We start from the raw sequence: 25,264 nt of genomic DNA, 5'->3' as shown, positions 1-25,264 counted from the left end.
TTGTTTTTCAAGAACGGAGCTGTATGACAGTTGTATAATCACTTATTACTGTTAACTCATTCTTGCTTTCCTCTGTTGGCTCTGATAAAATTATTTCTTTTCTCATTTCTCACTGGTGCTTTGCTTAATTGAGTTTTCTTCCTATTTTTATTGTTTGCTTTAGAAAAACACAGTGCAGCGTATGCCATAGTGGGAAAAAAGCTTCATTTGAAGGTTTGACATGATGCTATTTCTCCATCACATGTTAAAGCTTCCACAATTCTTTCTGCCAATAAGGTGCCTGTGGCTCTGCTATACTCCTCAAAATTGGCTCTTGCTCTGGGATAATGAGCAAGTTTTTTGGCTTTTATTTTATTTGGCTTTCAATCAAATCTTGCAAGCTTTGGTGGTTAAACTCATTTATTGGTAGGAGTTTGTATTCCACCAAACTGTCTTCACCAGATGCAATAGTATGTTAGGAATTAAGTCAAACTCTACTTTGCTGGGCCATGCTGGCCTAATTACAGTAGAGTATGCTTTAATGAGGATTCTTCTGAGCTGCCTCTGCCTGATATGGCAGACAGCCCAGGGGCAAATTTCAGATCCCAGTGTCAAGAACTGATTCATTGCTTGTCTGCAATTAACAGCTGGGCTTCAGGGTCTGGATAGAAAGCTAGAATAAGATCCTCTTTCAGCTCATATATTGAACCCAGAGTTGTTGGCCTTTTCCAATGCAGATGTAGCTAAAAGGCCAAATATAATAGATTTGTCACGTAGAACATACTGCACAGATTATGGAGAAATAAGACAGTTTTGATTAAATTAACTCAAAGTCTTTAAATTGCACATCAAAGAATGGTCACGGACAGTGGAAGGCATTTCATAAGGAAAGAAAAATACAGTGTCCAGGAGTAAAACAGATCTTTCTGTCTGAGAGTGAAAAGAGTGATAGGTCACTGGTTATATAAATGAGCTTTGCCATCTTTATTTTAATTTCTTGAACCTCTGAGAGCTAATGACAAGCCTGCTTTGTTTGTGTGTCCCCCTTCATTCTCATCTAATGTTGTGCACTTTCCAAAACACCAAAAAGAAAAATTATCATAGCATAGCATATGAAATATTGTTGCTAGTTATAATATGGAGGGGGGAAAAAAAGAAGTTTATGCTCCTAGAAACTCTATTGCTCATCCCAAACAATATTCATGCCCCAGGAAAGAAGGAGGGAAAACACAACAGGAAACCTTCTTTCGTAAATCTGCTTTGTTTAATCAAAAGAATCATTGTTCTTGGCTAGCTCTCAAGGCAAATGTCATGGCATCCCATAATGCCGGCTGCAGGAACAGGCTCCTATTCCCCTAGTACACACTGTTACACAGCCTGACCTAAATACAACAAAGAACTGGAACGGTGGCCTGGTTGTGAGTTGGGAGATTTTGCTTGAGAGACTCTCCTCAGATATACTAGTCCACCTTTTTGGAAGAAATCTGTCAAGCCGTAGTACAGAATAATACATTTTTACCTCCTGTCTGGTTCCAGGGATAAGAGCCAATTTGAAACTTCTTTTGGAAGACTTTTGTTCCCTGCCATCTGTAGATGTTTGAATGTGTAGTATATGAAATAGTGTTATGTTTAGCACCCAGAATCTTTCAGTCTTTCTTTGATACTAGTGTTTCAAACATGCATGTTCTCTTTCATTAAATAGCTGAAGTTCAAGTGGTTTAAAACTTATTTTTTTCGAACTAGAGAACAGCATTACTCACATACCAGAAGGCTAAGTAATGTCTGGGATTTATTAAATCATTCAGCTAAGTTGACCACAGTTTCATATAGAACAAGTGCTGGAAGAAAAATAATCTATGATGATGTTCATTATACAATAGCATACACAGACTGAGAGCCAAACACTTGGTATCATTTCTGTCTCTGCAATTATTGTATTTCTTTTTAAACCTTTAACTAGCTTGACAGCCTTGGTTATAGAGAGTTTGAGCACAGAGGAAATATGTAGGTAGGTTTAATGTTAGTTTGACATCTTGGTAAAGCAGCTATGGGCTGTAACAGGATGAATATTTATTCGTGACTTTAATGAATAGGTAACTTTTACTGCCAAGTTAGTGTTCTTGCACACTTTTAAAAATCTTACATTCCAAGTGTATTTGCAAAATTCTATTGCTGTTTTATTTGGCAAAAAGAACATTATTGAAGCTCGAATTGGAACAGGGCAGTTTTTGCATCTGTTCCTAGTATTCCAAATACTTATGAGTCTTTGCCACTTTATCAACCTTTTATAGATAAAGTGCTACTTGAGAAAAATGCAAAAGTAATAAAATGGATGTTACTGATCAGTCAATGCTAATGTAAAGTGTCAGAAGTAAGTGAACAGGTGTTCTTTGGAATTTTGGGTCCTTACCACTTTCTAAACATTTAGCTCATTTTACAATCACAAGCTGAGTATCCAAAAATTGAGCAACGGCAAAAAGAAATAATTATTTCCTGCGTAAAACTCTAATCTGAAATTTCTTTGCTATAAACCATTATGAGCAAAAGAACATCAAACAAAATAATTATGAAAATTCCACAGTAAAAGAGAAAAGCCATGCAAACTTACTTCTGCTACAATGAATCCTCTTGGTTTGATTGGGGGTTTTGGTTTATATTAAGTTACAGCCCGGAGAAAATTTTAAACGTTGCTTTGCCTTGTTTTAATTGTGTTGTTTGCACATAAAAGGATATTTGTTGTGTGGATTAAGTGGTTTGTGAGCAAAATTGGATAACATAATTATGTTTTAATTTTTTTAGAAGACTGTGGGATGTATTTCCCAGAAGTGAAAAATCATCCAGACAAATATTTACAAAGATGTCCTGAGTCTGTAAAAAAGTGGCTGAAACAACTGAAGAATGCTGGGAAGATTCTGCTGTTAATTACCAGTTCTCACAGTGACTACTGCAGGCTTCTGTGTGAACATGTTCTTGGGTAAGTGCAAAGTCCATTTCAAATTATATCTGCCAAACAGCGACTGGAGATAAGCCTGAGTTACTGGGAAGCTAATTTGAGTTTTGTTTATGTATGGTGAATTACTTGGTTTTGAGTTTTCTGGTGGGCCCCTCTCTTGTAGATTGTTACAGGGTACTTGTGGAAAGTAGTCCATCTGTGAGCCTGTGAGCTGTATCTGACCCACAGCACACTGCATCCTTTTGGGGGCATCATAATAGGGTTGAAGATTCCAGGGAATTATTTTTTAGGCCATAAACATCATCTGATTCCTAATTTTATCATTAACTTTTGCTAGACTGTCTTATTTAAGCCACTTCCTTTCTTGCTTCTCCAGCAGTGAATGAAATTAGTAGTACTATTTAATTTCCATGCAGTAATCTGCAGGAAAAGCTTACCAATTCCTTTTCCCATTAGTGGTTTCCAAAAGATGGCTGTGCATGAGAAATGTGCTTCATCACAGCAGAAAAGATAAAACAGACAGTTCATTGCACTTGGCAACTGGTTGAGATTGTAGTTGCTGATCACAACAGCTGTTTTTAGCGTAATAAAGAACATGAGTGGTCAAGTTGAATTCAGTGAAATTCAGCAGAGCCATCACTTACACCCCTAGAAAAAAAAAAATCAGTGATGCAAATAGTGTGGTAGGTGACAGAGTGAGACTATTAATTTATTATTAATCAAAGAAACAAAGTAGTTCAGAGTGAGACAACCTCGACTATCAGGATATGCCAGGGAACATCAGAGCGAATGCAGCAACCAAGAAGAAAACCACGGGTAAGTAAAAGACAGAGCTACCTTCCAAAACCAGTCCTGCCAGTATCACTTCTCTTTTGTACTCTCTAGGCTAAATGCTAAAATGAAGCATCAACTGTGCCAGTTCTCACTGCTTTGCATGAACATTACACTTGCTCATTTGAGGGGCAAATCTACCTCCTGACAAAAAGGAATTCTGCTTATGAGCAAGATGCCTGTGAATTAGCTATTTTGTGTAGATCTGTCTAGTTATTTCCTAAATGAAAATTTGGTACAAAAGTAAATTCTTGGCCACATATAATGATTTTGGCTTTCTATTCCTTGGTGAATAGTGTTCAGCTGTTTAAGGCAGCTGTAGAAATCCTGCTGGAAGACAGTAAGCAAGGTATCAGAACGATCAGTTGCCTTTCAAACACCAAAAAAGATATTCTACTAGAAGGATACTGCACCACTCTCTCTTTCCACAGAAGGGTAGGATGGTCTAAGGTATTTATTACAATCATGTTTTCCAGGGATTCATGCAGTGTGGCTTCCAAGTAGCTTCTGGAGAACTGAGTACTCCACTATCCATTAAACTTTACTGAAGTGGGGTTATTTTCCTGAAAATCTAAACTTTTTATTGGTTTTGTTTGTTCCAGGCTTCTCATTTCAGACTGAAAGACTCTACATACCTGTGCTGCTTTTTGCTGTACTGGAATATAGTTTAGATGCCCTCCTACTACCTCTGACATTAACTTTAATTTGACCAGGCTAACTGCTTTTTATTCTTGACATCAACACTGCATTTTATTCCTGATATCAACACTTATGAATTGCACCTACACAGTCCTTTATTAATTTCTATTCCTACTTCTTTCAGGTAATCAGTATGATACTGAGAAGTCCAAAACTGTATAGTATGAAATAAAAAACCTTTGTGATAAATATGGAAAACAGAGATGCATGTGAAATTTTAGCCTCTTACTCCTAATATCCTTACCTTGTAACTGTTTAGTTTTTTGAACTTTATTAAAGAAGCACCTTTTGACTAAGAAATTATTGTCTTCATAAAATCTGTGCTTGGAAATTCATGCTTAAGTGTATCATTTACTATTTCATGAGCAAAATATCCCAGTTGTGTTCATCTGACCAAATTGTCCTTAACTAGAAGACATTTTGGTAGGGAGAGGAAGTGTAAGAAAAAACTTCATTTTGAAATCAAATGAGAACTGTTTCCCAGCCAGAGCACAGATATACTGCTGGGACCAGTATATAAAACATGTAAAACTAAGAAAGCAAGTGCCAGTTCATCCACACAGCAGCGTCGTGGTGTGAATTTTCAGTCTTACCTAACACGAGGATGCTGTCCTCATGTGTCCAGTTAACTGAATGTTTAAGTGTTGCCAGGAGCACACCTAAATATGACTCAGTCATCCCATAGTCACTGAAGCCAAGTGTATTTCACTTTTTCAGGAACGTTAGCCACCCAAAAGTGAGGAATTTTTTGAAGCTGGTCATTTTGTTTCCCTCTGTGGTTAGTGGAAATAAACTACTGGGCATTATCCTCGGCAATTCATTCTGCATTGTAGAATTATGTCCGAAATAAGTGGGATGAATTACCTTTCAAGAATGTGGATGTTTCTCCACTGGCTCTGTCTGTGGTGTCTGAATTCAGTGTGCAATTTTTAGGAGGTCGAAGTTATGATACATGTATGACATACATCCTACCCTTTGTGTTAGCTATTTACTGGAACCACTGGCCACTCTACCAAACACAGGCAGTAACTGGAACAGATTTGATTTGTATATAGTGTTACATAGTAACATAACACAAGGTCCCTCATAAAAACATGAGATTGAATATGTTGTTTCAAAAAAGGCCACAGCATCTCCTCACAGAAAGCATAATTTTTCAACAGATCAATAAAAAGTTACCAAATCTTCTGAAAAACTCTTTTATCTTCTGAAAACTCTGTCTGTTTCAATTTTTTTAAACAAAGCACTTGCCACTTTTTCCACAAATCATAGAATCATAGAGTCATTTAGGTTGGAAAAGACCTTCAAGATCATCAAGTCCAAGCATTAACCAAGCACCTCTATGTTCACTACTAAGCCATATCACCAAGTGCCACATCCACACGTTATTTGAACACATCCAGGGATGGTGACTCCACCACTACACTAGGCAGACTGTTTCAATGTCTCACCACCCTTTATGTGAAGAAATTTTTTGTAAAATCGAATCTAAACCTGCTCTGGTGCAACTTGAGGCCATATTCTCTCATCCTCTCACTTGTTAATTGTTCTTTGTTGTGTTCCTGAAACGTTTGCTTTGTTTTGCGAATTCAAGCTTAACTTACCCATGGATGCATTATTTGCACCAGACCCTAATTTGAAAAGTTTGTCTCTGTCGATTCTTTTCACCTGAGGACAGAAGAGTCTGGCCTGTTTGCTCAGTGTCTGGAATCTTCCACATGGAAGCAAATTTTAAAAACATACCATTGTAATATTTGATAATGGTTCTCTTAAAAAGGTAAAGGTTTACATATGGTCACAAGTGGAGAAAAATTAGACAAATCTAAAATTTCATTAGAAAGGCACTTTTATTTTAAGGCTGAAATGTAATTTTGAGCACAACCCAAAAGCTGTCTCTCATAGGGAGAGCGTTCAGTTTTTGATAAGATATCTCAGTTCTATGGAAGATCATGAATTATTTGAAAGTGATAGACTTAGCTAGTTTACTTCCAGCAAACTTCCTCTACTGCTGATAGCATTTCAGTGCCTGTGTCCATCTTGGACTTGCCATCTGTGATTTCTTTTTTCCATGCAAGAGTATCCATCATTTTTTGGATGTTGTAGGCAATGAAGTCACCTAAGCAATGAAACACTTCTAATAAAATAAAGTACATCATAGATGAGGAATGTTTTCTTATATATTATGCTGAGACATTCAAACCCATTTAAACTGATGGGATTTCCAGAGTTCAGATAACAATCTGTATATATGGACCTAAAGACCTTTGAAAAATCTGAATTTAGTGTGGGAATCAGCTGGTAGATGAAGACTCAAAGCTGATGGGTGTTTATTTGTAGTCGCATGTTCAGCCTCCCTGTAACCAGCAGGGATGTAGTGAGAGCAGCCAGTGGAATCTGAAGAGGGAGTTCGGCTTTCAAAATGGTGCTTCAATTTTGGAATATGTGAAATCACACTCTAATTTTCCTTGGCTGTAAATTAGATCTCTGTTGTCTGCTAGTGGCATCTTAGGCCTGTGCATCCCTACAGATACCAACAATATAAGCACCTGTGTTTAAGTGTCTTCAGTTACTTCCTAGCCCATCACTTCACTTCATATGTTCTTCCTTGAAAAGAATATCCCTCATTTACAACTTTCTGTGCGTGTCTATGCATACGTTGCCATCTGAGATTAAAAATATATGATCTGTTACATGTTCTCCTGAGATCAAGGAACATCTTCTTACAAATAATGAGTGTTCCCAAAGATCAAAGTGTGACTCCCTTTTGACTACCTCAGGAAAATACGGATAATAGTGACACTGAACAAGCACTGAAAAAAAAAAAAAGTGACAGAAGCAAGTGCCTTAAAGAAGTACTTTGTTATTTTCTTAAGTCTTAAAGAGTATTGTATGGCATTTAACTAATTTGTTAGTTCAGCTAATCACATTTACTTTACTTTCTAGGAATGATTTCGAAGAGTATTTTGACATTTTGATCACAAATGCTTTGAAACCTGGTTTCTTCTCCCATACACCAAACCAAAGACCTTTCCGAACTCTTGGTAAGTTGCAGCTGTCAGTCTCTTCTCATCTGCTTACCTCTGTGGTTAAAAAAAAAAAGGAGAAATTAAATAAAGGCGACTGAGCACTGGCAATGGGGTGGGAAGTGGACACCTAAAATTCTGTTAAGACTGAGAAGCACTGAGAAATTAAAAATTACAGTATTGAGGACAATTGAAAGGCAGAGCTATGATAGTAATTAAAATTACATGGGGTCTCAAATACTGCATCATTAATGAAAAAGAATGTTTTTCTTTATTGTGCTGACAGGGTCATGCACACAAAACAATATTTAGTTCTGGAAAAAACCAGCAGAAATATTTAAAGAATTTAAAGGAAATTCAGAGAACTGTACAAATAAAATTGCAAAACTGAAGGAAATGTTTTGTGATGGAAATCTGACAGCATTAAATGTGTTTACTTTGGCTAAATAATGATGGAGTAGGTGAAAAGGAAGTGCCCCTGTACTCAGTTAATATAATTAAAACAATCTGAAACACTTGGCAATGTTGTCCATAAGGTAATTAAGGTTTTAACACAAGAGGTTTATAAGAGCAGTGTTCAGTGAAGTACAAATGACAATGTAACATTGCTGAAGACAGTTAATTCTTCCATATTTTGGTAAATACCTTTATGGTTAAATGTTACCTGAAAATTAATTTTATAGGCAAAATAGCTTAAGTCAGCATACACTGAATCATATTTTATCATTTTATGACAGGAAAGTCAGCATTGCAGCTCAAAAGAAATTTTGCTTGTGGAACGTTTACAGTAAAACTGAAACAAGTAGAAGAAATATATATTGAAACTACATTTTAATGTTTCACATATTTATATAGGAAAATAAGTAAGAAGTATCTTAGGTGTGATTTTTAAAGGATTAGTTCAAATAGTTGCCAAGTTGACTATTTGAGAAAAACATATCTCAGAAGGGAAATTGAAACTATTTGTGTGAAAGGAGGGAGGGGACTAAAATCTTAAAGGGTGAAAAAGGCTCAATTCTGCAACCATTTGATTTAGTTTTGTATAAGGCAAACTAAAAAAAAAATGTAATTCACTTTGGATTTCTTTTAAACAATCTGATTAGCCTGACTTCCTAAGGAAATCCTGCTGTGTCCCTCTGTCAGTAATTCAGCCAGCAACTTTTGAACCTGTTGGACAGTTTCAGTAAATTTAATAGACAGCCAAAAAGCTCCAAGATACTTTGACAAGGTGGGGGTTTTTGTGCAAACAAGGGCAGACTAGAGGGAGAAGACCAAGTTACTCTCTCCATTGATATTGTGTAGCACTGGCTTAATCACTACATTACACTGTAAGGACCAATTTTCATGAAGCTCTTTCTTTTTCTGCTTTCAAACAGGAACAGCATTATCTGGAGTCCTCTTATTGACTTAGTGGTTTTCATTCCGTTTATATCTTGACAATGCAACGGGGCTCAAATGTCAGTCAATCACTCACTACATCAATACCTTATTAATGCTAAATAAAATGTAGTTTCTGTTCTGGACACCTCACTATCTAAGTAGATAAGGGACACAAACGTAACTAAAGCAATCATCAGATAAATAATTTATTGTAACTACTAACCTGGGAGTGGGGGTTTTTTTGTTATTATATTTGTATTTGAATGAAAGTAACTGGTTTCTTCTGAAAGACCAGCCACAACATTCAAAGCAAAGAATGATACACATAGGACAGGTTTTTAGAGGTGTGTTTAAAAGTACCATAGAGCTTGTTTAAGAGTACATGAAGTTTAAACTGTAAAAGTAGGGGCATTTATATGAGAAAGTGCCTGAAATAATAATACATTTCTATAATGTTTATTTTTATGCCCTCCCTCTGTGTTCCTCACAGCAGCTGAAACAGTATACGGTGAACCTTCTGATATGTCGACGGGGAGCAGTTTTCCAGTTTTCAGAATTTTTTTTAAGGCTTTCTTTCATATCAGAACCACTGAAAATTCAAAATTTCAGTTTCCACTTTGTTTCTTCCTGTTGGCACTACAGACTTCAGGCAGAAGAGTTTGGCCATTGTGCTGCAAATCAGGGAGACAAAATTTACTTATTTTTCCTTTGAAAAAGTAAAAAAACTATAGGTGGACATCATAATAAATATTTTCTTAAAGCACAGAGACTAAACTTTTGCTAATGTAATTTAGGGAAAAAAAGCTTGTTCTAGGAAGAAATGTGTTGTAGAAAATGAACTGAAGTAATTGCTTGTCATTGCTATCCATTTCTCCAGATTTGAGTCTCAGCCATGTTCTTCCAACCATCAGTAGGTCTGAGCTGCAATAAATTCCTAATGATACCATCTTTTATTGGGTTATAAATGGACTTAAGGATAGGGCACAAAATATGGAATGTGTTCTTAATTTCAAACATCCCAAGTGTTTCATTGTGTGCTGGTGCTAAATGTTATTTGTCTATAACAGGACTTCTGCTGCAGATTTACTAGAGGAAAGGTTTTGAAGTTTACTAAAGAGAAGGATAAATTCTTTTCAGTGAATAAGTTCAAAAGGCAATTGTGTTCAGTAGGCATTTGAAGGAGAATGAGAAACAGGATGAGATGACAAAGGAGGCATTGTCTGGAAATGTGATACTGGGTAACAGCTCTGAAAATGTTTTTTTTTTCAGTAGACAAGTAATTTTAGAGCCAGTCCATTTAGAAACCATGAAACATTATTTTAATTGCTCAATTAAAATTGCATCAGTATTTCATTTGAGTTTCAAGATGTGCATCATCTAAAGCAACCAAAACACTGTTTGAAAGCCTAAAAGATTTGTGTGACTGGGACACTGAAAAGCACAATAATTAATTATTTAATTTTGCATAATTGTCTTTCAAAGTACCATTCTGTTAAGTGGAGGAACAGTTTATGTGAATCTTTGCAGATTTTAGGACAGCTACATTTATTTTAACCTGGCAAAGCAGTTTTTATAATTAGGGGTAAGTTATGTAGCAAAGGATATATTTTGTGAGAACACTGCTGTACATAAAAAACCCCCAGACTTTGCTACCATAATATGAATAATCCATAATTTACTTGTTATTCATGAGGTTATATTTTCTTTTACATAGGGAAATACTTCTTATGGTTCTTGAAAGTACTAATATTATCTTGAGCTACAGGATCTAAGGATCAGGTTGAAAATGTTTGTGTAAATCCTGTGTTGACAATGAAGGATTTTCTTTGTTTTCAACAGCTACATTCAGCTTAAAATAATTTATCATTCCACTAAGGGTGTGAAGGAATATAAATAGAAAATACAGTTGTGAATTATATGATACTGCAATACATGAAGATTTCTGTAACATTTGACAGCAGAGCTTTCCCATTATCGCATCACTTTTTAATGCACATCAAATTACCAGCCTGACTGCCAGCTCTGATCATTGCCAAATATATGTTTTACAATCCAAAATTATAATTGAAATGCTAAAGATAAACCTTAATTCCCTGAAAGCCTTCTCTAAGTCTGTATTCACAGGGAATTCTGCTTGGTCTTAAAGAAGGCTTATATATCTTTTATTTTCAGTGCATGCACAGCTGTCTTTTCTGATCTGGGGGTTTTTTGATAAATTGAAAATGTATTGCTGGCTGTTCAGTGTCTGAATTTGAAACACATACTTAAAAACTTATGTATAGCCTCATATATGTGTGTATATATCTGTATAGGCTGAAAACAATCCTATTGATGGAGTGCCAGTGGATGCCACATTTCGAAGCTTGCTTTCAGTTACACTTCCAGGCTGTGTGCCTTATTCCTGAATTGGAATTTCTGTCCATCTCAAGGTGCCTCTGCTGCAGAATGTAGCATTCTCATTTAAGAAACTTTCGGTCCTCTAATTTTTATGATGCCATTTTAACAATTCTGTGCAGAATCTTTTTTCCACTTTCAGTCTTCTTCTCTAGCCCTCTAAAAATACAAGAAAATTCTATAAGCTGAAAGGACCAATTAGAAAAGTAAATAAGGGGACAGGATATAAAACACCATACCTCTGGACTGAAGACCATCTTTGGTTATTAGGGACTTCAAGACTTCAGGAGGGGTGATCCCATGTCTGCTACTTGAGTTATCTTTTGCCATCTTTTGTGACATCTGGGCTTGATTATGCTGGAGATGGGCTACAGAACTGGGTGGAGAATCAGGGCTGATTCTCCTGATAACTAGGTTTTGCATTTATTTTCTAAGGATATTTAGGCCTGAGGACCAGGATGAGGAAGGAGGTGCCTTTCTTCATGTGTAAGGAATTTAACTTCTTTTTAGGTTATTCTTTTTATTTGCGATTTCTGTCTTTACCACCAGAAGAATATCAAAATACTATCCTGTAAATTTTATAAGACCTTAGTAAAACTATAGAATATATATTAAAATGTGGAATTTTTAAAACATTATATAGCACTATTATATATCTCATTTAAATAGTCTTGCATTATTCACTCATCTGAAGAATATAAATGCCACCTCTAGAAAATTCTGTTAAAATTTTCAATGAAAATGCATTGAATTGAATCTACAATATAGCTCAATAGCTATGATTGTGGTATAATAGGTATCTCAGTTACTACCTCTCGCAGTGAAGGCTGCCTTGATAAGAAAAAGATATTTCTTTTTTTGTGCATCAGCCTGTGAGGTTAAAGCATGAAAGCATAGCTAGTCTTTTTTGCTATTTTAGTTGTTCCAACTATGTTTCTTACCAATCTTATCTTGCATTATATCATCAGATCTTCATATTTAAGTGTAGATTCAATTTTTAAAATAGTTTTGGATTTAGGCCTTAGCTGATCACAGATATGACAGCACATTTGTTGGTATTTTTATGCAGAAACTTGATATTTAGTGAAGAACTCACTCTCCCAATAGGAACCTGTTCTTCTGTTGCACCTGTGAATCCTTACTCAAATACATGGGTTGTGGCCCTCAGTCTGCAAAGACTGTCGTATTTCCCACATATTTGGTCTATGCCTCTAGACCCAGGCCAGTGCTGGGATTAAATTAGACTTTTTCTTCTGTTTGATGTGGATTCCCTGCACATCTTTATCACCGGAGCTCGGCTGCCCATGAGCAAGGGGGGGAAGGAAAATCTGCTGACCTGAATGCAGGGGGGCACAAGGACATTTGTGTGAGGCAAAGATGAATTGGAGAGGGGCTGGGGGAGCCAGGTGGTGGGAAGGGAGAGCCTGGGAAGAGGCTGTGTAAGAGCAGAGTGGTGCATGGTAACATACATAGGAAAGGGATTTCACGCTGGTGGGGCTTTTTGAATTTCAGGTCTTTGCTTTTGACTTCTACCATTGTCTCAAGGAGAACTTTTGCAATAAGGCTAATATGTCAGATAGCTTAAAATGATGTACCCAGGTACTGGGAAGACTGGTGCTCCCAGCTGGCCCTCCAGCCACAGCAGGGATGCAGCACCATCCTCCCATGGGTCTCAGAAGCCTTTTGCAGGGAAGCCCATGAAGGGCCTCTTCTTGCACCTCTCGGGAGGCACAAGCAGAATAACAACAGCACCAGCAAAGGTCACCTGTGTAATCTTTTCCTCCGGTGGCTCAGGGTGTTCCTTTATGTAATGCAGCTGTGCTTGTATCCATTCTTCTGGAGATGGTGCTTCTTCCTATCAGTCTGTCTGGGTATATTCTGTAACATGAGACAACATAATAATGCATTTTTGCTGGGAGCTTGTGACAGAGTGGCATGGACAGGTTGTGCTAGCTGCACACTGCATTATTCAAGAGGTGTAAAGTCTGTAACCATTTCCCAAATCTCTTCTAAAATGACTGCCTTTATATTGTTGTAACATCCCACAGTGCCTTATGGCCCTTAAAAGCAATGCTGCTCTTTTTAGGGAAATGCTGTTTAGCAATTCTTTAAAGTGTATTGGCACTGTTTTTCATTTATTTTCCAGCTATTTAGGAAAGAAAAAGAAGTATTATAACTAACAAGTAATGATATTTTGTACTCTAGTTTTCAAAACTAGATCTTTTTGTACGTCGCAGGATGATGATATTAAGATGAAGAGTCTCTTACTGCTCTAATATCAGAAACAGGTTCTGTAATAAGCTGGCAGTAGGAGGTCCACTGTTGAAAGGGATAAAGTATCTTGTTCTATACCCAAGCCACCACTGAGAAATAATTCCCTACTCGTATGTCAGCCAGGGATTTTCATTTTATCAAGCAACTGGTTGGTATGGATGATTATATAGAAATAATTCATATTCATTTTTAATTTTTATTATGAAAAACTGGAAGGATTATGGAGGCACCTTATAAAGATGCTTCCTTCAGTTGACGCCCTCTTTAGCAACATAATCAATGCCTGACTCTACTTTCTGAAAAGCAGGCTAGGGGAGGCCAGTAGAGCTGACAGTGGAAGACACATACAAATTTCATCTCATAAACCAGGGTTTGCTTTCATACAAATATTCATAATCCACTTGAGAAGCTCAGAGAGTGTTTAAAAAAATCCACAATGTCAGGCCTCTTGGATGACTGTTTCACCTCCTACCCTTTGTTTAAATGATCTTAGTCTAAAACTATTCCACTTTGTGTACTGCCTTTGCAAGGTATCAGCCACTCCACAGATTATTTTTCTGATAGTGTAAACAGCTGTCTCAAAGACTTCTGGTTTCCTGATATTATTTATGTGCTGTAGACAAACATTTAGAAAATCAACAGATGTTACCTTGTAATCAAAGGGATTTACCAATTAATCTTTATAAGGTTTGCTAGATAGTACCTGTGTGTAGTTTGAAATCAATACTTTGGGAATCATTTGAGAATAGAGGCGATTATTTCCTATCATGTCATCAATGTTTGTAATTATCTATGGGATAGGTTAGATGGGAGTCTTTTAACTGTCCTGATGGGTTAACAAACTCTTTCCAACAGTTAAATTTTATTTTATTTCATTTTTTATAAACATAGCCTTAGTTGACTGTGACCGTTTTGATTTTGGATTTTATGTGTTCAGTACAAAGTTCTGTGTGAAAGCATTTAAAACAGGTGCAAAAAGCAGAATAAAGCTGGGCCAGCACAGACTCACATCCTTTTGCAGAGCGGGTTGTTAAAGTCACAGGCTTCATTTTTTCTGATAGTTTCCAAAGCCCTTGGCTACTGTATTTGATGGTCATTGCCTCACAAAAGCAAATGTTTTGTACAATTTTGTTCCACTACAGAGATAATGAATTAGAAGTTGACAATGCATAGTTGATTACTAACTGGCAGTGTATCATTTTTAAACCTGTCGTGAAATGCAAGAGGCACTCTGCAGTTTGCACTGATGGTGTGTGCATCCACTACTACAGTGACATGGTTAAACTGGTGTAAGTTCTTCAAGTGGTGACTCTGTAGTAGGTAGACTACATGGTAGCCAAAGAATGACTTTTTCCTTACAGTGGAAATCTGAGCTGAGAAGCCATCCCTTTTCCTAGCAGGAGGAATAGAGCGAGTGTGGTTTTTTGTGTTTATTTGGGGTTGTTTTTTGAATGGGCTTTACTGGTACTTGCTTCAGAAGTGCTGTGAGGCCAGATTGTCATCACATCATTTATACAAATTTGTTATACTAATGATGGGTTTCACTCAAGCATTTTAGAGCACATAAGAAGCAGCAAAGCTCTGTTTCTGTTTCTACTGGGAGAGCACTGTGTTGAATTGCCCGACTACCCCAATTCACTGTAAACCTGGAGCCTGGGCCAAGGGCTAGAATTTCAGCCTGAATCTGGCCGTAGGAGGTACCTTGTTATCAACTGAACCGCCCAATGGAAATTGGGTTTGGTGCTCCTTCTTGAGCTCCTTTGGCTCAACCATATTAGCCAGAAGAGCTGCCAGGACACAGGCTAATTCTTTAACATTTACTCTGTTTGCCTAAGCATTGAGGCTTATGCAATCTCATGGTATGTGCGGGTAGGAATTTCCGCCCATCCCCTACTGTGAACCTCTATCAATACTGCAATTTCAACCACATTTGAGTCTGGCCTAGCATTCTCAGAGATATTACAGCCTCGAGAGGCTGGAGAGGAAAAGATGGGTCTATCACTGCCAACACGGAGAAAGGCTGCAGTATAAACTTCCCCTTGATTAGATATCTGAGTATCCATCCATGAGAGCCTAGCTACAAATGACCCAGCTACTGGAAAAGCACCCGTGAGACTCTGCACCCTATTAGACATTCAGTGAATGCAACAGCAGAAACAACTTCATAGGAAGATAGGCCCCATTATTTCCATTGTTGTTCACAAACAACTCCTTGTCTATTTAAAATTTTTTTTAAAAGAAAAAAAATTAAACAGTCTTTGAAATAAGGCATCTCTTTGTTGCTTTGTCATTGAGATGAAGGCTGAGCTGTGGATGCATTCTCCAATGCCCATCCTTCTTTAAAAGAAAAAAATTATAGTAAGTGTGTCAGGCCAAAGTCTTTATATGTTTGCATAGTGTTCAAAGTACCTCAGAGGATAAAAGGAATAAGAAGTTATTCATCCAAAAATCAAAACAGTGAAAAACTGCAACTTGCTTCTGCATAAAGACAGCAGGGGTTGCTTCAGCTGATTACCTTTGATATTAAATAGCGTGTTTGGCACAGAGCTGATAAGAATATTACAGAAAACTAGTTCAAAGAAAGTTAAAACTGCTGCTTTCAAAAGCATGGTATCAACAATATTCCTTTTGTTAAAACTGGAAAACATGTTTAGCATAATTGCCAAGTACTCCAAAACAGAATTCTTTGTGTATGGAGAGTATGTCTTCATTTTCAAAAGGAGTTACAGTAACTACTACAGTAACACTACTACAAAATCCCAGCTATTGATTATATCATGTTATATTCAAGGTCTTGAAGGATAAAACTTAAACCTCTTTTCTTTAAGGTATTGTGCAAGGATGTGATAAGAGTCAGTTTCTGTGTTCAAGAAACCCACAGGCAGACCAGATAAACAAATGGTAGAAAATAAAAGCACTGGCTTTTCTGCTTGAGCCAAGGAACCAAGATATTGAATGACCTCCCCTGAATTGTATCTCCAGCAGATCTGCATATCCACCTAAGATATCTAATGTCCTAATCCAGAAGCAGTGAAGAACTGTAAACCGGGTTTGAATAAGGACTCATAAGTCTTGACTGTGAAAATCCTTTTAGCCCTTTTTAAAGATTTAGCATAATGGGATAGTTAATATTATTTCAATTAATTCTGCTAGATTTAATTTTTATGGTTCATTAATATATCCTTTATAATTTCAAGGAATTGGACCCATGAACTTCATGTGTTCTATACTGAAATTAATCAAAATATTCAATAGTTATCCAGTAATTACTTCAAAATATTGAAAGTGATAAGCGCGACTAGTTGTTTGTTTTGGAAGACAGTTGCATACCAGTGTTTCAGGCCATGTTTATGTTTCACTTTAATGGAAGAAACGTCCTTCATAGAGAATCACGTCAAATGCCTTTAAACACATATACTATATGATTGGGAGGTCATTAAAAGTCGAGATCTATAGAAAATCCTCAGTCATAGTTTTGTGATCACTTTCTGGTGTTGTTTCTTTATTGACTTTTATTTCAGGACTCTAGCAGAGAGTAGAACCTTGATACAGTCTGATCTGGATTGTACCAGATAGACAAGGCAGGAAAACTCCCACACTTCGGAAGCCAAATTAATCAAAAAAATGCAGCTTCTTTTCACAGCAGAATGAGCTAAGAGCCTGTCAACCCAATCTTCTCTCTCCAGTGGGTGCCCATAGAACATAAATTGCCATAGCCTAAGTCTGTGTTTTCAAAACCAAAACCAAAATGCCTAAATGACCACTTTGTATTCCAGACAAAACTGTGTTCAGCAAAAAAATTATCTGGCGTAAGGGAATTCTTCTCTAAGACATGAAAATGTTTTTAAGGGGAGATGATCTTTTCCTCCATATTCTCTAAGAAGAGACAGACAAGATTTAGAAGCAAAGCAGTCAGCACCCAACCTAGACTACATTTATAGTGCAGTAAAAATATGTGGTGCATAAAAATGATTGGGATTTATGGAAGATTTTGCACTGAATGTGGAGACCCAGTTCTGTATGGAAGACAAAAGCAAATGCACATTTCCATACATGAGCAATGCTTGCCAAGCTGACTCCTATTAGCCCTGAGATTAGCTCAGCTGGTTAGAGCATGGTGCTAACAACACCAAGGTCACAGGCTTGTGGTAACATTAGTAGCAGCCATTCTGGAATAATACCTTGAGTTCTCATGTTTATGCTTCCACAGAAATGCTTAAGAACATCTAGCAATTTTTTATACAGATAATTCAATTCAATACCAACAATTCTAGACTAGAAGCGGGGAATTATGTTTATGAATGTCTTTTCACCTGCATTCTATTTCCAAGCACATACAAGACTGTCCATCAAGAGTGTCCATGACTGGGGCGAAGAACTAAATTGAAAATTTCAAAAGACTTAAAGGAACACTAGGGAGACAAACCATGCACAACTCCACAGCTGTTCTGGCATTAAGAGAATACATACTTCCTTTTGATTTGTTTTGTGCATTTTTATTATTAGATGGTTAAATACATTTTATTTGTATTTACAGATACATTTTATTTTGTCCATGGAACAATAAATATCCCACTGGAAAGCTTATAAATTTATGTAGATTATTACCAGACTCTACTGCTCTTTCTAAGTAGGATGTTACACCCTTGGTAGCTTATTCAAAACCTGGCTTTTCTTCTTGCCAAATCTGTATCAGAGAAATGTGGATCATTTTCAGAAGCTATTTTTTTATATGGAGTTGCAAGCCTCTCACTGTCATGGTTTCACCACAGCCAGCAGCCAAGGCGCTCACTCACTCCCCCAGCAGCAGGATTGCAGAGAGAATCAGAGTGTAAAAGGTAGAAAACTCATGAGTGGAGATAAAGACAGTTTCTTAGTGAAAGCAAAAGCTGCGCCCTCAAGCAAAACAAAACAATTCACAGCTTCCAGGAAGGCAGGTATTCAGCCAACCCCAGGACAGCAGGGCTCCTTCACACATAACAGTGACTTGAGAAGGCAAACTCCATCACTCTAAATGTGTCTCCCTTCCTTCTTCCTCCCCTCACTTTATGTACTGAGCATGATGTCATATGGTCTGGAATATCCCTTTGGTCAGTTTGGGTCGCTGTCCCAGCTGTGTCTCCTCCCAAACTCCTATGGCACCTCCAACTTTCTAGCCAGCTTGGAAGTACTAAAAGCAGAAAAGTCCTTAACTCTGTGTAAGCTCAGCAATAACAAAAACATTTCTATTTTCATCACTGTGCTCAGCACAAATCCAAAACACAGACCCCTCCCAGCCACTCTGAAGAAAATTAACCCTTCCCCAGCCAAAACCAGCACACTCCCTCAAACAAAAATTGACCCAGAAGTACATTGTAAGGGTGCTGCCATATGTCAAAAATCAGAGGTCTATTTTGAAACAATTAAGTGCCAGTAATAGATACAGAAACCACAGTGTGTAGAAACTGCTCTGGCTATCTATCATCTATCCTCAGCCACCTCCCACTGTAGGCAATGAAGGGCCAGCAGGCCTGGTCCATGGAGGGCTTTGCAGTGCCCAAACAGCAGTGCCTCCACTGCACAGAGGATATCGGCCCATTGACCCAGTGCTGCGCTTCCTGTTGTAGAGCCTTCACACTGTGTTTCTATGTCTGGGTCTGAATCCCAGCTGAGGTGTTCTCACTGCTTAATTACAGACCTGCAGTGCTAATCAAGAGCCCCAAGGAAGCCAAAGGTCTTGCAGAAGTGGGACAGGACCTATGGAAGATGGGATGCCTGAGGGATGGGTCAATATAAGTTTGTAAATTTTACTGGTCTGCTGAGATTTAGTTCAAACCTGTGAGAAATAACTTCACATTGCAGTTCTTAAAACGGTGTCAAAATCCAAATGGAATTCCTGGAAGAAAGAAAAATTACCTGTGACACAGGGGACATACCAGTATGACTTTGAGGGGGGAAAACCTTCTTTGACATATATCACATGCGCATAAACAATATGTGATAGAAGTTGGGAGTTTTATTCATCTTTATTCTCCACGTAATTGTTTTCATCTGTAGAATTCAAAAGAAGTAGATGATTAGACAGAGAACCTTGTGATTTGCTTCATAACTAATTTGGAAATTGGAATTGAGGCAGTTTGTAGTAAAGCAAAGATAAAGCTGTGTATGGTACATTCCTGGCAGAGCGATAGCTGGCAACTGACGCAGAAAGCTTCCCTTCAGCATAGTTTCCATGAATCTGTATGTGCTGGTTTTGATTAAGGAGCTTTAGAGTTCTCTTGTGTGTTCTCCAAAATGTCAAGCTTTTATTAAGGTTAGTCTGTAGAATTGTTTTTTTGCAGAAAGCACATTTTGGTTTTCCTGCTGCAGATCTGCTATTGGAAGCAAGTAGCGAAAGGAGATGGTTAGGAAGCCCTAGAAATGAGCTGAGAGCATGTGGAGGAGTCGTGACCAAAGCCTAGGCTGAGATCTGCTTCAGTTTGATATGACAGGTGATCTCTGCCTCAGTTTCACAGTTTCTAAATACTGCAGCTTATCCAATGTTTATGAAGCACCCAGGAGAACTGCAAAGTGGTAAGTGGCAGATGAGATCTACAACAAACAGCAGATGTGGATTTATTGCAAGAGGTAAATATCAAGTGTGTAGAGAGTCACATTGTTTAGGAGCATCTAATAGGAAATAATAGGTCAGAGAATTTAAGAAATGGACATTTCTTGGCTGGTAAGCAATCATGGGACACTGCGTCCTTTAGGTGAGTAGCAAGTCCTCTGTAGTTAATGTTCCAAAGGGAATTAGTTCTTGCAACCTGAAAGCTCAAAAACAAAAGTGGTGTACCATCTTCTTCCTCACTCTCTTTGTTCTTCAGCCTGTCTTTATTATTCACATTGAGCTCCAGATGTCTTAAACTTCAATATGTATGTTGCATGTTTTTCTAGGTAGAGTTAGTGACCCCAGGACTTTTTCTCTTCATTAGCAAACATGTTCATTCTAACTTGAGTCTTATCTGCTGTAAAACCACTTCATATATTATTACTGTCCACAGATTCCAGGTGCTTCTGTGATACTGCCAGACTAAGACTAAATGCTCCAAGATTATTATTCTTTTTTTTTTCTGGAGTAATAGTAGCAAGAGATTTTATCGGTGAAATTCCTGCATAGAGAGAGCTGGCACAATGCTCTTGGTTCTGAGAAACAAGGTAAAGCACATTTTCATATAGATACCCAAGTGGTTTTGCAAACCACACAACATGCACAGATAAGGGACTGGAAAGGTAATCATAGAATGGTTTGGGTTGGAAGGGAATCTTGAAGATCATTAGTTCTAACCCCCCTGCTGTGGACATGGACACTTTCAGGTGGACCAGGTTGCTCCAAGCTCCATCCAACATGGCCTTGAACACCTCCAGGGAAGGGGCATTCTCAACTTCCCTGGACAACCTGTGCCAGTGCATCACCATACTCACAGTATCTAGTATCTAATCTAAAGCAACTCTCAATTTAAACCCATTTCCCATTATCCTCTTGCTACATGTCCTTGTAAATATTCTTGCCCCATCTTTCCTGTAAGTTCCCTTCAAGGCCACAATTAGGTCACCTCAAAGCCTTCTCTTCTCCAGTCTGAATAATCACCGTTCTCTCAGCCTTTCCTTATAGAAGAGGTGCTCCATCCCCCTGATCAACTTTGTGGCCTTCCTCTGGACTCACTCCAATAGGTCCCTGTCCTTCCTGTGCTGAAGATTCCAGAGCTGGATGCAGTACTCCAGGTGGGGTCTCAGGGGAGAAGGATGTTAGGGGGACCATGTCAAAGGCCTTACAGGAGTTCAAATAAATGACATTTGTAGCTTTTCCCTTATCCACTGTTGTAGTTACTCCATCATAGAAAGCCACTAGGTTGATCAGACAGGATTTTCCCTTGGTGAAGCCATGCTGGCTGTCTGGAATCACCTCCCTGTGCCTTAGGAAGTGTCAGAGGAATCACTTCTTTTACTTCTTCAGAAGACTCATTACTACAAATCTTTCATGTGAGTCTTCCCTTCAAAGGATAACTAAACATACTTTGCCAGAAAGGAGTAATTTCCATTTTTACTTGCCGTCTCCAGCAAGTTGCATTGTTCTGAGTTTTACAGTGACTGTTTCACACGTAGGAACTCTTCCTGTTTGTTAGAACATTAATTCCCTATCATTTTTTATTTTGTTTGTTAAATGTGAAGTTGTTCTGTATCTCAACAGATCCTACAGGAACAAGGTTTCATGTTGATTTTCACTCTGGTGTTACCTGTAAGCAGACCTTAAACAGCTTCTGAAATCTATGCCAGTTGTTCTGTCATACTCTTTGTCCCCCCTTTGAATTCATCCATGACTGTGATCCACAGGGCCATGAAATTGACCCCAGACCTCAAGACTGAACGTGTCATGTCTCTGTCTTCACATGCTCACACTTCTCTTTCCCTTCTTTTGTAATGTTTTTATCTAAAAGGAATAGTAATAATATAAAATGCAGTAGAGACTGTAATAAAATCATCCTTATTGCAAAAAAAATTGCAGAATCACCATTAGGATTCATTGATGATAAATGAACAGACTCCAAGGGGAGAGTCTAAAATACGTGTTAGGTCCCAATCTCTTTTGGTATCTCTTGAATATATTCTTGAGCAAAGGGAAACAAAATATAAGGCAGAAAATATATCAGGAATAAAGTGTGTTTGCTACTGAACAAAACCACCCAGTGTGATTTTGGGTATGTTTCATATTCTTTTATATCTATGATGTTAAATTATTAGTGGCAGTTTTTATATTTTCTAAGAGAAAATGGTCTTTAATTATTTAATGGCATTATATTCTAATTAAATATTTTTTCTTTGATTGTTACTTGAAGTGCCAAGTATTATAAATAATCTATAAAAATACTCACTATTTAGTACATATGTGAAGCAATGCCAAGGTAGTCTCTTCCCTGACAGCTGTATTCAAATGGGTTTAATATCAGTATGATTTTTACATGTGTAACGTAATGTTTCTCTGCTACCATGTGATAAAAAGAAGTCTTGGATCAACAGGAGCCAGAACCCCTCTCTCAGCAGTCTCTGATGTTAGCTTTCATTTCCGGAGAAAACGACGGATCATTCTAAGGCATCCAGTTTTCCTTAGAAATACTGTGTTTGGGTTGGGTTCTTCTTTTTAATTACTGAAGCTGAGCAAGGCTCTAATAACCACTATCTGCAGCTCTACTTGTAAAATGACTAACAAGCAGAAAGCTGTGTGGGTTTGCTTATTTGTTTATTTATAATTCCCAAATTTATTTTTTGCATTTGGAATCTTAAGTTAGTCTTCAAAGGTTGACATAAAACTGCTCCCCTTCAGAGGCAGCCAATATTTGGAGCTGGAACTTCAGACAGAATAAATCAATAAAATTAAAACAGGGATTTGAGACAGTGTAATAAGTTAGGAAGAAAGAATGGAACTACTCATAAATCGTAAATCAACCTGTTGTATAAATAGTTTAGTATAAAAGTTAATGAAAATGTCTATTGTGTATTCCAGGCAAATGAGTATGTGTGATAACTATGCATGCTAATGTCTCCTATGCAATCATTATTTCCTTTGAAATAACATCTTTTAGGGACTTGAAAAAATGAAAAGCAAAGGCCCCTTGCAGCCGGGTCCTTATATTGCTTTGTGGGGATACATTTGTTCAGAATCAAACTATCCATTCCAGTTTTCATATATATTTTATACCTGAAGTAATAAGATACAGGGAAAGAATTCTTAGTCTCTCTGTAACTGTGGATTAAAGAACTTTTATTCTTTTTTTGGTCCTTGGGGTTATTTTTTTTTAAGTCTAAGGCCAAGGTAAATGATGGCATGGAGTTTTTCCACATTACACTTCAGTGTCAATTTTCAGTGGGGAAGACTATGGTCCAAGAGCAAATTTCAATATGTCTTTTTTCAGTAGGTATTGCTAGGGTTTGGGTAAACTAAAAGATTACAGGCTACACAGTGCAAAGAAAATGCTTTGTGTGTCTCACTTTGATTTTAATTGAGAAATTGAGAAATTTTTCTGAAGTGACAGGTTAGGTCAGAACTGTCTGATGGCTCTCATCTCATCTTCTCTGCTTCCCTCCATGTTCTGCTTCCATCTCATGTACCCCCTGGTAAGAACAGCTATGGACAGGTGCTTGAACTGAACTGTATATTCCTGGAATGTTTATGTCAGGGCTTTTTTCCTCAATTACCTTCCTTTTTTAAATTATTTTAATTGGAAATGCTTTCTGGAAAAGCCTGTCTCTCTCCATAATTATATAGGGATCTCTAGGAAGACTATGGTACTAATTTTAACATGGTTATTTTTCTGAGTGTTGGAAGCTCCTCATTTTTAAGGCTCTGGATCTTCTTACAAAACTGAGATCCAGAATAAAACTGGTCTAGAGAGGAAATTTATTTCTTTTCTTGCCATTTTGTACCTTTCCAAGATCCCAATTCAAAAACACAAAACAGACAAAAAACCCTTACAAAATATGTGCAATGAAGAAGGGAAATTATGTATTTATGTCCCACTTATCCTTGCAAAGTAGAAGTTTTCTGATTTATAAATGCAATTAAATAAAATTATGGCAAAACCCTCACCAAATTTGCACATGAACTACAATTAAAAATGAACTTGTAGGAGAATCATTTCCCTAAAAGTGATTTTTCTTTTCTGAGAAAAAAATGTCTTTGCTTGTATTTCATCATATCAGTGTTTTAAACAGAAATGCTTTGTTAGCCAGACTGTTCCTGGGGTGGCAAAAAGTTAATGCTTTGACAGATTTGAAAACAAATTACTTATCTGTAGGGAGATGTTATTTTCAGTTCCTGTAACACAGCAATCAAAACCTTCTAGAGAAACTTAATTGCTGACATCTCTAAAGGAACTACTGATTTTCTTACAAACAAGTAAAACTTCAGTTTAGTCTCTACCTAGCCTGTAGCTTGGCACAGTTTAAGCAGTAAGGCAGATTTTAATAAAAGCCTAAAAGGTTTTGATAAAACTAAAAATGTAAAAACTCTTTTTTTTTTTCATTTCTGCTCAGAGGATTCTGTGGTTTTTACATATGCCCAGAGCAATTTGAAAATACACTATTTTGTACTTTGGTCTTACCAGGTCTTACAAAACAGTGGAAGGACAGAAGTCCTTCCTGAGAAAAGTAATTGTTAATAATGGGATAAACAGTACTTAGGAATTATTAAGAAATAGGGGGGTTTTTTCCACAGGGTGGTATCTGTATTTTTTCCTCAGCTTTATCTGTGGTGCTCTTCCAGAGCATTGCCAGCTTTTAGTAGTACTGTTATTTAGTCCTCTGTAGGATCGAACACATATATGTTGGGATTGCTAAGCATAAGAAATATGTATCACTCCCTATGTAAACTTTAAAATCATGTTCCAGTTTTCAAAACTGAATTTTTACTTTGATTAGTTCAGCCTCTGTCTCACCAACCTGTAAGCCACCCCAAAAAACACAGAATGATGAAAAGGCAGGAAGGGGAGGTGATCTTCAGGCATTTCCTGGGGAAAAAAAAAATAATAACAGCTAGGATAGCCAAAAATGGAGATGGCCAAAATCACCAGTCACTTTGGGAAGCCTTAACCTTTCATTTCAGCATATCATGTTAAGGAAATAATTTGTTCTTTATCATTTCCCTCCAGTCATCCAGTCAGACAAGGGACTGACAAGGGCTGATGCATGAGCAGATGGATTTCACAGCTGCTTCCAG

At 37.4% G+C, this 25,264-nt stretch overlaps 1 protein-coding gene across 2 annotated transcripts in view; it reads left to right on the top strand.

Moving 5' to 3' along the window:
* Positions 1-25,264, top strand: part of NT5DC1 (5'-nucleotidase domain containing 1) — a 131,102-nt gene that overhangs the window by 82,428 nt on the left and 23,410 nt on the right. For both annotated transcript variants that reach the window (XM_019290265.2, XM_010402660.3), the window contains exons 7-8: positions 2,779-2,953; positions 7,406-7,503. In XM_019290265.2, the coding sequence (XP_019145810.1) occupies positions 2,779-2,953; positions 7,406-7,503 (273 nt within the window). The remainder of the gene's footprint in view (positions 1-2,778; positions 2,954-7,405; positions 7,504-25,264) is intronic.

The sequence above is a fragment of the Corvus cornix genome, chromosome 3 (genome assembly GCF_000738735.6).
Source record: "Corvus cornix cornix isolate S_Up_H32 chromosome 3, ASM73873v5, whole genome shotgun sequence".
NCBI classification, from domain to species: Eukaryota; Metazoa; Chordata; class Aves; order Passeriformes; family Corvidae; genus Corvus; species Corvus cornix.
Note: the sequence above shows the minus strand (reverse complement) of the source record. Positions and strands in the feature narration are given on the sequence as shown.